Source organism: Nomia melanderi, chromosome 5 (assembly GCF_051020985.1).
Source record: "Nomia melanderi isolate GNS246 chromosome 5, iyNomMela1, whole genome shotgun sequence".
NCBI lineage: Eukaryota > Metazoa > Arthropoda > Insecta > Hymenoptera > Halictidae > Nomia > Nomia melanderi.
In genome coordinates, this window is record NC_135003.1 from 9733799 (window position 1) to 9746927 (window position 13129).

At 41.8% G+C, this 13129-nt stretch overlaps 1 protein-coding gene across 15 annotated transcripts in view; it reads left to right on the forward strand.

Annotated features, from left to right (window-relative positions):
* The window catches only part of LOC116430874 (uncharacterized), a 375145-nt gene that overhangs the window by 334244 nt on the left and 27772 nt on the right, over positions 1–13129 (forward strand). For all 15 annotated transcript variants that reach the window (XR_012998703.1, XR_012998704.1, XM_076368027.1 and 12 more), the window contains one exon: positions 870–1003. Coding sequence is in view for 13 of the 15 variants with exons in the window: in XM_076368027.1 (XP_076224142.1) it covers positions 870–1003 (134 nt within the window). In the remaining 2 variants the exon portion in view is untranslated. The remainder of the gene's footprint in view (positions 1–869; positions 1004–13129) is intronic.

Genomic DNA, 13129 nt, shown 5'->3' on the forward strand with positions numbered 1-13129 from the left:
GGGGCACGGGCGTGCGGGTGGAACGCTCGGGGGGAGGAGTTCAGTGATCTTGAACAGATAGAAATTTGCATGTGAATCGAAGAAAATGGGGCGCGACGGTTACTTCGCAATGGAGGGTAGTGGGACGAGCCTAAATGACGTTAGGGAAAACTGGTTCAACGGGGATTCGATGATCTGGAGTAAACGCGCGGGGGAATATTTTTGTGGAAAATTGAAACGGATTCTTGTATATTTCAAGGGAATTACATATATACCTGCTGTCTATTGATGAATTTATTTATCCAATTCTGAGGTTCAATGAGAACGTGATTGTATTGTGAGAACGATGGAAATTGTTTTTGCGAGATTGATATGAATCTTATGTACTCGAAGAGAATTGGTTGCTGCACTCGATGTTAATAGATTTTCGCGTGTATATATGGATATTTACTATTGAATTTATATTGAAATTAAATTAAAACGAATATTGGAGTGGAAATGATATTGAATTTAATTATATTTACCTTCATATCGAATCGAGAGGTATCTACAGTCTATTCGGCAATTTATTCGATGATCTTGCGTGAGTGGATGTATGGAGGAATGTAATATTTTAGATAATTGTTGCGGATTTTATATACGCGACGTAAATTAGTTTCTGTATTCGATGTTAATTAAATTTCATATGTATAGAGGTATTAATTGTTGAATTTATATTGGAAGTGAAATTGCAATTAACACTGAAGTGAAAATGATGTTAAATTTCATTTACCTTTATATTGTATCGCGTCTCTTATGTTTTTATTTTATATAAATGCATAAATATCTGCAGTCTATCTATTTAAGTAACGTTTGACATTGTAACTGACAAGAGCATGAATTTGTTACAGCGAGAAGCTACGCAACGAGATGTGGAACGTGAACGACGACAACGAATGGAAGCCGAAGCTCGTGTTCGCGAGGCTACGGCTGAAGCCGAGAGAGCACGTTCCAGAGTTCATCACCTTCAGAGAGAGTTGGCCAGGTAAATAAATTTCATCCATATCGTAGCATTTTCTGTTGTAGATAATTTAATTTTTTAAACAATATTCTACGTCTGTTGAAATAAATTGTTTCATTCAATTTCCCGATTTTAATAACTACATTCAATATTTAATCGTCGAAATGTTCTTTCTTATTAATTCATTCATTTATATCCTGTACGTACCATTCGAACCATTTTTATGATTTTATCGTTTATTTTACATAAGCAGATATTGAAATATTATGCATAGAATAAGGGAAAATATTATTATATTAATAACAAATACGATACAATTATTTTTATTGAAAAATCAGAAGTCAAATAATTGTAGCTTTTATAATTGCTTTTAGTTTTTTGCTTTTCAATTAAAAAATCAATGTCTCGTGTAGTCTTCATTTGAAAGGGAAGTTGGGTATGTAGAAACAGTTGAAGAAACCGTCTTCAAAATGGCAACTGCGTGCACCACTTCCGGCGCAGATTCATTTCGAATTCCATCGGCGTGCCAATCGCTCTTTTAATTTCCCGACTCCAGCCACAATACTTGTGCAATACGCCTCAATTTAATTAAAATCTGTTATACACATACACAGTAAAAACACTCGGATCGTTAGCGTGACGAGATATGCACATTATATACGAACCCGGAAAGATTGAAATTCAACATGGATATTTTTGTTCGCCGATCGCGCATAATGGGACTCGCAAACCCAATTAATGTCCAATGACATCAATTTCAGCGTTCAGCTTACTCAGCGTCTATTAACAGTGACTACCGCCGTTTTACAATAATTAAGAGTAAACAACGCGTAAATCGATAGCTTGTAATATTACACGGTCTCCGAGCAAAATTAACAATATTCGTTTTCGTTCGTGTCGCTCCGCGCGCAAAATACACAGCACAAATTTTAAATAACGAGAATGAAATTTATATTGATGCCACTTTCATGACCTGCTCGGCTTTCGTACAATAATTTCAACATTTTTCTAATTACACTTGAAACTTACTTTACAATTGAAGTACAACCAACGCACATTCATCGATGTACTTAAATTTTCTACTTTCCAATCAATTCATTGAATCCCTTCACGCCAATAAATGAAAATAAAAAAGTGCTAGAACAAAAACAATTTATCAACTAAAAGTTTAACATATTTACTCGAAGCATTTCAAACAATATCCAACTCATTCTTCATCATCCCCTTCGATCTTCAATGCCAACACCTTTAAAGTACGATCTTCCATACAGAATCGAACTCAGTCAATACCAAAACCAATATTCCACGATCGTCTAAGCAAAAATTTCGCGACGTCCACGTTTACCATCGGCGAGCAGGATAAGAGACACACCGGGTCTGTAAGTCGACTCGGTTGCCAAACATCCGGCAGTAATTCGAGGCGCTTGTTCGACATCGATTTCCTCCTTCCCCGGTTTCTCTCTGCACACCAGGTCTTTTCTCTCTGTTTCGCCGCACCGCGACGGTCGACGGTGGCTCGCGAAAATCGGTTATTTCATCGAGCCGCAGACAGCACTTTATTTTCCCCACCACGCTGCCCGGAAAAGTGCCGGCGCGATATAACGTATAAATAATGAGACCGCGTTTCCCACGCAATAACTAGCAGGTTTCATGGTAAATCATCGGTATTGGCATTCTTCCAATAACGTATCGCGACTAGGCGGCGGTCACCCCCGCGGATATATTATCAGAGTATCGAGGCAGCCGAGATTACAACACTCTCACCCCTCCGAAACCGCTCCCAACGAATCCGACGCAGCGAGAATTGAACGCAGCGAATCGTGAAAAGTCTGCGCCGACCGACCCGGCTGGCTATCGTTTACATTCACTTTTTGTTTATCGAATATTCCCGCGTCGGATTAATGGAATTTGTTAATTGAACGTTTCGTCGGGGGATGCCCCGGTGTTTGCGGGACTCGTTAGTGGAAGAACGATGTTTCGTATTTTTGCGTGTCGGGTTGTTTGCCGTTGGCGGACGTAAGCGTGTTTCGCGTGTTTAGGGGTTGACGGTCGATCGCGTTACGCGATGGTTTGATGGAATTCGCCGGAATGTTTGACAGAAACGATGTTTTGATCTGCAGGCGGTTTTATCGCGCCAGGTTTTTATTAAACGATTTATTGAAGATCAACCCTTTCGAGAGGTGGTTTTTCAGTCGCCACTTTATTTAATACAGGGAAATTATCAAGTTGCGTATAATAAGCTTTCTCATCTATACTTGGAGTATAATTAAAGTAATGTAGCTTTATTACTTAACTTATGTACGTTTTCTCATTACTCAGTTTTAAAGAATTTGAATATTCCTAGGGACGAGCTTATGAGTGCAAGGGGTTAATAATCGATGCCTAAGAATTGCTTTATTAAACTTTCAATCATAATGGCAATCATGAATCAGTGAATCATATCGAGTGACATAGTCTCCCTATTATTCGGTGCCTGTCGCTAAGAAAAATGTTTAGCCCGTTTTTTAATGCAAGACTGTAAGTCACTGGAAAACCTATTAGTAGCTGTCCAATGGATAAAGTGTTAAGACAATTAGGGGTTGGCTGGATTTTTCGTTGGTAATTCATGGGAACGAAAAGTGCTTACGAGTGACACGTGACCCGAAGGCAAGAGGTCGCCGATAATTCTTCCATATTGGCTCTCTCTACTGGCGACAAATCTCGACGTCGAAAATGGTACCCGGCGGATATATTACAGCGGATATTGGAAGGTGGAGCCGCGACATTAAATCGTAAGAGGTTGTTCGATCCGGTAAAGGGCAACGTTTCAGAAATGGATCGCGGCGATGACTACCGCACCGGAACTAATTACAAAGAAATCTTCGTCTCCTAATGATCGGTGGAAGCGTTCATCGGTGTTCCACGATTTCAACGACGCAAAACCGGGACGCAGTTTTTGCTGGGGGTTTGAACAAAAAGATCGCTACGACGTCGCCGTACAACTCTATCCGATTCCGCAGTTTAAACGAATAATTCTGAGAAGTAAGATGAATCTATAGAGTGTCTCAATTAAGTTTAATATCTAAATTACTTCCGTTACGAATGAAAAAAGGACAGACGAGAGGAGTCCATGCGGTTTCAGGATACGTGCATCCTACGATGACAGAGAATTCTTCGCCGTTTTCTCGTTAATATTATTTTTTCATTTATTAAATGACCCGAGTTCTCTTGGATGTTGCCCATAATCTGGCATCATAATTATGTTAATATAGAAGAAATAAGGATTACCTTCAAAATGACATTCAGAGTGACTTTAAATGGAGTTCCATCGTTATCATCTGCAATCTTTTTTATGAGATTGCAATCAATTTACATCTGATTACGTAGAGCATCATTTCCGTATCCAAAGAATATCGATTGTAAATACATTTATTACGGGTATTCTTTGACAGTATAATTTATATATTATTTTCGGTGACAGTAACAGTCGAAGACGCCGTCATTCGAACGATCATAACAAATATCTGGACCACCCGTGCGCAATAAAAAGCGGGCTAAAACGGTCCATTAACAATTCTTATCGGTTCCTTATTTTACGCCTGGCAGCATGTAACGCGATGTAACGGCTGGCAGGAATTTATAGTAGTATAGTAGCCAACACTTGCCGCGGAAGATTAGAGAAATCGATTTCTTCGCTTTCCCTCTTGCCATTCGCGTAACTATAAATCCACTGGGAGGAAACGAAAAAAAAGGAGAAAAGAGAAGAGAAGAACGGGGAACAGCTTCTGCGTTATTAACGCGGATCGCCGCGATTGTAAAAAGAAAAGTCGGCGGAACTGTCCGTTATAAAGTATCGGAGAACAAGCTGCAGCGATTGCGCCGGAATCAAATAACGGCTTAATTATCCACGATTCATTAGTCATGTCGTATTATACGATCCGCGTGTTAAATGGGGTGTTAAGCGTTGTATAAAATATACCGTTGGAACGCTGCGGCGTGTTGCGTAAATGGAGAAAATTTCATTCTCGCGATTGTATCGCGCGCACCCGTGACACGGGCACCCGATTTCGAAAATTTTAATCATCGGCCAGTCTGATGGGCTCAAAAACCAATTATTTATCTACGAATCCGCGGAGTTTGTAATTTATACGCTTATAACTCAGTGCCGGGGACTACGAAGTACTTTTTCACGCGTTTAGAGTAGTGGGTTACGGAAAATAATCGAAAATTATCGGTTCCTCGATGGTACTATCCTCAATGAAATATATTATGAATGTTAAAACCTCACGTTGGAGAGAAAATTAATTCATTATTCTTCCGCAAGCGAGTACACATATCATTAGAGCTATAAACATATCTACTATTGCTTATCAAATTTATGATATACTCATTTTTGCTATACTTTTGATATACACTATGATATAATTATGATATACTTATATACTCTTATATGCTTCTATAAAAGCAGAGTGCATAGATATGTGAACTATTTATCAATTATGTTAACCAGAATTACTGATTCCATCGTAATCTTAACATCACGCATATCACAGTACTCGATCTGCAAGGTAAAACGTTCGAATACCTCATTTCTATAAAACGTCGGCTAGAAAAGAGCCAGTTCCAGATCCCAGAAAGTCGTTTTGATCCCCGAAAATCGCGCGGCGTCCCCACCAGAGTCACTTAGGGAAGCGAGACTCCGAGGGGAAGGCAGAAAGGATTGTCGAGCGAAAATTCGGCCGCGACAAAAACGCGAGGCGTGTCATCCGCGTGTATCCAGCGGCGCAGACAAGCGAAAGAGCACGTTGAACCGGAGCAACGCGGTCCTCGTCCCGTCCTGCACGTCCCTCCGCCGCCACTGCGACGAGTCACGTCCAACGCATCTCGGAAGCAGGACATGGCCGAGGCCGGGTCGGGGGGTTGCTCATGGCAGAATGCCACGAGAAACGAGACGCCGGCGTATTGTGCGTTGAAACGACAAAAGCACTGATGCGCTTCTCACGGGCCCGTGGCTCGCGACGCGACGCGACGCCATGCAGACGCTTCCCGATGCCCTTTGCGCGCCGTTCGGCCGCGAGTGTCGCGTCCAGAATCGTTATGTTAATGATGGTTAGCGTGCCCCTCTCCGTGGACACGCTTTAAAGTATCCATTTTATTAACCTCTGTGCTGAAGGAAGTCTACTTGGAGAAGCATGATCGGAAAACTTTATTTCAACGCAACTCTTTGCGCTATTATTTGTCTAGTTTGTTCTTAGTCGATACTGAGTTCAGTTTTCTGGCTTTGGCAATTGCAGTGGTTTCAGGTTTAGTGTCAGAATGCAAGTGTTTAGTGTGGGAATAGTGTTGTCGCGTTAGAGGTGACGAAAGGGTTTATGATAAATCGATACGGATGTTTCTATGTAATTGGATGTAAGAGTTTGTAGCTAGACGAATGCGAGAATGAGAAATTATTGGAAAACGCAGTATTCCTGATGAATTGGCTTGTCTGTTTCAGTTGATAGTTTGATAAGTTTAATGGACTGTTTATTGTCCAAGTTATAATCGTGGAAAATATTTCGGTACCAACCTTGTTTACCGCGGTATCCAGAAACGAATGCGCCCCGACGTAATTTCATTGATAAAGATGCCGCATATTTTAAAACAGCCCCCTCCTACAACGTAAGACTACGTCTGCGTACGATTTTTGCTGAATGCCAACCCCGGGGAAACGAATTTTTATCGCGGACCCCATTTGGCACCAGTATCGTATTTCCCGCAGCCAATAACCCTCCGAAACCGGAATAGTATGCATTATATCGTGGAAGTTTGAATTTTATCAAAAAACTTTTTGGCCTCATGCCGAACAATAACGTTATATTGATTGGATTATTCATGAGCTCGTTTCGCGAGTGGTGCTTCCCCTCTCGCGAGCACCTTCGGTGCCTCAGGTTCATAACTCAAAGAGTTCACGCATGAAACGGGTCGTCTAGTCGAATTTTCTATCCTCGCGAATCGTATCGTGCGAAACTTAAACGCGCAATACATCAGTCCTCCGTTTGACGGAGAAGATACTATCTGTTTGATGAAGTTCACGGCGCAGCGGACGAGGAACCGAAAGGGACAAGGGGAATTCTAAATTCAAAGGAACCCACGGTAGACGCGACATTAAATCACTCATGACATCGATCTCGCACCCTTTTCTCGAAACAATGTTACCGTGCCCGCGCTGTTCCACCGCGAATCAAGTTCGACCGAGCAGAAATGAACGCGGAATTTGTCTTCGTCCCGCTTCCCGGCCGCCCACTCGAACCCCTTTCACTCGAGTCCGAACTATGCCTGAGGGATGACAATCGTGGGGTAGGGGGGAGCAGCCTGGCGCAAACTTCGCCGTGCAACGATACCCGCGCCTGGAGGCCGAGGAATTACCGAAACACTTAACAAACATGAAACCATTTAACGTGGGGACGCTGGCGCAACGATACCTGACAAATGAAGATGTCTAATAGAACCCGGTCTAGTTAAAATGCAGTTCGGAACTTAGAGGAGCCGGGAGAACTTGAAATTACTCGGGAATCACGCGCAGACATCGGATGTTCCCCAGGAAAACTTGTAGTCGTTCATCCGCGACTGGACTACGAACCTCGTTCACGCGAGTTTCGGTTTCATTTACCAATTTGTGAGGAATCTTAGATGATGCGTGTCGCGGAAATTGTTTTTTGGGAATCACATGTAGCGACGTGACAAAGGGGTAACGAGTTCACGGAACTGACGGAGTAAGGGATGATGGAGTTTGTTAACGAAAACAAAAGTAAAAGGTTGTAACGATTCGACTCACTGGCTCACGGTATTCACGCAGAATCTTCTCTCAGGAAAACAACTCACAAAATCCTATCTATATACCTGTAGACCTCGTTTTCTTTGTCACTCTCACTTTTTCTTTCTCTCTTTCCCTGCTCTCTCTCTCTCTCTCTCTCTCTCTTTTATCTGTTTTTTCTAGCTCTCTATCCTTTTTTTCTGTCTTTCTGACTCTTTCTCCTTTTTCTGTTTCTCTGGCTCTCTCTTCCTCATTCCGTCTCTCTCACAGACTCTTTACTTCGACCATCTGAAATCTCACGCAAACCCCTGATGATGTACGCAGGTCCATGCATTCAGCACCGTTCCCTCGGTCCCAAACACTCCTCATTCACGCGAAAGTTTCTCCAAACAACGAGCCCCACTCACTGTAACTTATGACGCCCATGTTAAACATGTGCTCTGACATACTTTCGCTTTCTGAAAAATCCTACGATATTTTGTTCTGCAAATGCAGCGTCGTAAGTATTCAGGCTTAGAGCCCGCAGCTGCCTCTATCAATCCAGATTATCCCGCTATTGATCACCGTTGCCTAAGGATTTCCAGTCTCCCGTCCTTCAACTACAGGGTTGTCAGTATCAAGTCTAATCGATTCGGTAGTCGTTGTTATCGGTCTCCATCACTTATTCATACGTCGGTTCCTTGTTTTACGTAACCGTCGAACGTCCCCATTGAACTTGACAATTCGCGCAGTCTTGAAATGTCTGTCTTCGAACTAGCAGACCTTAAATAGCTCTGCCAATAATGATTACTTACTTAGTCTACTATTTTGATATACCTAAATTATAGTAAGTAATAGTACACGATATTTCATAACTGATGCCTGATAATCACAGTAAATACAACAGTATTGATGGAAAAACAGTGTAGCGTTCAGCGGACAAACTTTTACTGGCGTTTCACTAGGATCTTCCATCAGGCTTAATATTGAAATTTTATATTATGAATTTATTTCCACCAATAAATTCAGAGTCACCCCTGGCGAGCATATAAAGCACTGGACGGATTCGATGTAATACCACTTTATCTCGCACACATCCATAACGTTTGACAGTACTTTCATTCCGTGCAGTGTGTAAACCTCTGTCAGAGATTCGCGAAAATCGTAAAGTGGAAGACGTATTACGATGAATCGCGACTGGTATCTGGTGAAAAGTCGATAACAGCCCTACACAACTGTTATACGTGCCGTGCCGCCGACGGAAATGACAGTCTACAGACAGCAATAACGGTGCCACCCTTTGGAAGCCGACGTCCCTCCGCCAGTTTGCGTCTCAATTCACCTGAACATCCCGACGGGACGTCATATCCGATAAATCTATGCCGTTTTATTGCGCCCCTAAACGAAATTATAGCCTGCCCGTCTACTTTTCGTGCACTCGGATCACCGCGGACCTGTAATTTCATCGCGTTCCGCTTCCCCCCGATACGCCGTTTAACGGCGCATCCACTTCGATGACGTTCAACGATCAGCAATTAATACGATTCCAGCGCTGCGATTCGCGATACGTTAATGGTACCTTTAAATTCATACGATTACACACGATTACAAGCCGTTTAACTATATTCCTTGCGCGACGGTTGGAAACTGAGATCGTTTTCTGAAATAATTTGATAAACATCTCAAAGTTCTTCACGTTCAATTCATCCAGTATAATAACTAAGAATATCCACTAATTCCATAACATAATTTCAGACATTCGCAATAGACAAAATAATATCATTCAACTTAAAAAATCCGATTCCACAGAGTTCCTATCGAAATAAATCAAATTTTCAAGTTACTTACAGACTTCAAATCATCCCCTAAACTAATCCCCGATTCCATATTTCCTTCGTTCCCGGACGAATATCCACGAGAATCAGCCACGTTCTCTCCGCCATGGAATTCAATCTCGCCTCATCCCCTAATAAATCGGCGGAAAGAAAAAAGGACCCTCGCTTCCCGCGGGAAATGCGAAAAATCGCGACGCGACGTGTGGGTGGTGAAATAAATACTCGATCCTCCGCGGATCCTGGCTGATGGATCCTAATCATACTTTACCCTCGTCACGCGTTCCGTCGGTAGCCAAGGGAAAGGAGTAGAGGAGAAGGAAAAAAGGGAAGCCGTTCGAACGGGTTGAAGGATCAATCCAGTGACGGCGTGAATTCCTCGCGCGGCTCGTTCCAGGAAGGAGGGGAGCCGACTGCTGGCTCACGCACCCGCATAACACGCAACCAGAATGCGTCCGGTCGTACGCCGGCCGGACATTTTTGTTTTAGAGAATATAACGCGACATGATGCATTACAACCAGCCGGATATGCCAGCCGACGGTTTTCTGTCCTGAATGAATAATCGCATCGGTTAACGCGACACGTATCCGACCTGTTAGTCCTTCCTCGCCTGTCTCACCCCTTAACTGATAGTCTCTCGGCACTGCGAGGCAACTGATCAAGGCGTAAAGTAATTACGATTAGATTGTGATTGGTAACAGTCATAAATCCTTTTCACTACTGTTACCACTAGCGATGTTAGTAACGCCGTAGTGCATAATAGTAGATGTAATAACGTATTAGTATCATAACGTGTAATGACGTTATTAGATAAATCTTTATTACCACTATTATTACATGCATGATGATGGTAGTATGTTATTACGTGCTACTATTGATATTGCTGTGTTAGTGATATTACTATGTTACTGCTGTATTAGTAGTAATAGTAAGGATTTAGGGGTGTTATCGTTTTATTTTGAAGGAATTAAGATTCTTGGAAGAAATAAGTTTGGAATTAGTCATTTTTTTCGTCACCCCGGGATATTTTTCATTGATTTTATTATTCAGTTGTCGAGTATACTTCTGTTTTGATGTTCGGACGTGAAATTGTTAAATATTCGTCCTTCTGTTTGGCTGTTTTTTGTACTTTTTAGATACGCTTCATTTTATTTGTCAAACTTGCTTTTTACAGTGTAGATTAATGTTCGGAGATTTCTGTGGCATCGAAGCTTTAGAAGGGCTAGTTAGTATTTACTTGCATTAAATCACGTATGCGTGCGACGTGATATCAACCCAATCGAACGATATTCAGCCCAATCAAACGTGCGTATTTAGAAAGCATTAATTATTCACGAAATCAGATATTAATTTAATTCTACTGTCATTGCATTCGTTCGCATCGGCGGGCGCTTAGCTGATTCCGCGATGCACTGGGGCTAATTTATAATTTAACTCGTGATTAATCACACGAATAATTAAAATTTATGGAACTACTGCATCTAGAAACGAAAATAAGTGAATCCCCGATAAAGCGACTGTTTTAAGCCCTGGCACATAATACCTGAATTACTTTTATTCCGTTTCATCGTTCATTCGCTTGCCAATTCATTGAGCAACTAATATGAAACAAATACCTGGTATATGAAATCTACATCATTCCTTCCATACGATGTACAATATAACACATTTTCTTCAAACCTTCATAAACAAATGTTATTAAATGAAATCCAGTGTTCATTTTAAAAAATAACCCAAAAATTCCTGCCACAGTGACAAATAATCCCAGTAATCCAAAGGAAAACCAGTCGGACCAATCGTACACAGTGTTTTTCATTCCCGAAGTGCAGTTCGCGCTATCAACGAATCGAGGTACTAGTACTCAGCCGACATTTCCAAGTCAAAATCCTCTATCGCGGCGAAAACGGAAATACGAGCCGAAACTCCTCGACAATCCTAATATTCCCGGATACGAGTGTTTAAAACAGCGAGAACGACATAATATACGCGGCGAGGCTCGCGCAGCGAAGTCGCGGTACGCGTGAATCAACGATAATTAATTTCCGTAATTTCTCGGGCTAAGTACGCGGACCGTGTGCGCGACCGGGCCGCACCGCCGCAATTTATGAACGGGCTGCACGAAATGTCATCGCGCGCGTGCGGGAAAAGGGGCTTCGACCCGCGTGCACATTTCGATCTTCATTCCACGGCCGCGTTAATGCACATTCGGGCCCATAATTGCGTCGACAAACTTTCGACTTTCGATCGCGTCCCGTAAATGTTGAGCACGCCGGCGCGACGCGGCGAATCCACGAAACAACGCGATGCAACAGCTGCAACGGTCGCTTAGCTCTATAGCGCTGTTTGACGAGTATACTCGCCGCCGGTTGTTTTCAATTGCACTGGCAAATAAAGGATTTTAATTCTTTAGACTCGAGAGCTCACTTGACTTCGATACAGCGAAGTTATAAACTCTTGTATATAATATTAGCACTGGAACTACCGAGCAATTAAAGCGACTTCTTGAAACTCCTCTATAAAAACTCCGAAAGTGCATCTATTGAGAATTTAATTGATTTACAATTCAGTTTGGGTATTGCTAAATCAATTTTTTAAATAATTTTTATCATTTTAATAATTGCAAAAAGAAGATATCATCTGTGATGCATCGATACGTGGAATATTGAAATAAGATAGCTTCGTTGAAAATGTTGAAAATGTTACTAGTGGAGAACTTTCGAGCATAAAGGATTTTAATCCGTAATTTCCATTTCAATGGAAGCGCACCTTTGAAGGGATACAACATTTTCGATGTTTATAGCTGAAGGTAATTAATATTTTCACGTCTTGAGTATACTCATCGATATACAAAAATTACTTTTTTCAGTACCCACCTTGTACACCAGTTGGTATTAATCTTTTTAAAGTCATGGAATATTTTTGGTTGCTAGAAAGATGTAGGGAAATCTAAAATCACTGATGACACGTATTTAACAATAATATTTAATTATTAATATACCCTAATATATTTTTCATTCGGGTTTATATGCGGTGTGAAATGTATGAATTAGAAAGGAACGAATCATTTCAAATGTGTTATATGTATAAAAGTTATATTTGCGAGATCCCATAATTCCCCGAAACACTTGTAACAAGCCCACGGAACACCGCTTAAGAACATCTGCTTTAAACTATTCTTTCCCATTCTACCTTACACCTCTTCGCGCTTATTCCAGTCCTTTCTTTGCGGCCTGCTCGTCTGCATAGTCTCTGTTTCAACTCTTTCTCCTTTGTTTCGCTAGATTTCACTCGCCGCCCATTTTCTTCGCCGCGTTTTTACCTTGGCTCACTGTCTGCTGTTCTTCCACCTTCATCCCCTTTTTTACGCTATCTGCTCTTCGTTGGTTCTCTCTCGTTACGTTGAAGGTCGGAGATGTTTGGCAAACGTTCGCGGATTTTCTCCCTTTGCCGTTACGCACGGTTAGAGCTTTGTCCTTGCTTTGTTCTTCTTCGTAGCGTTTCACCACCTTTCGCCTCCGTCGAAGTTGCATGCTGTTTGCTCGATCTGTTTCGTGTAAATATTTAAC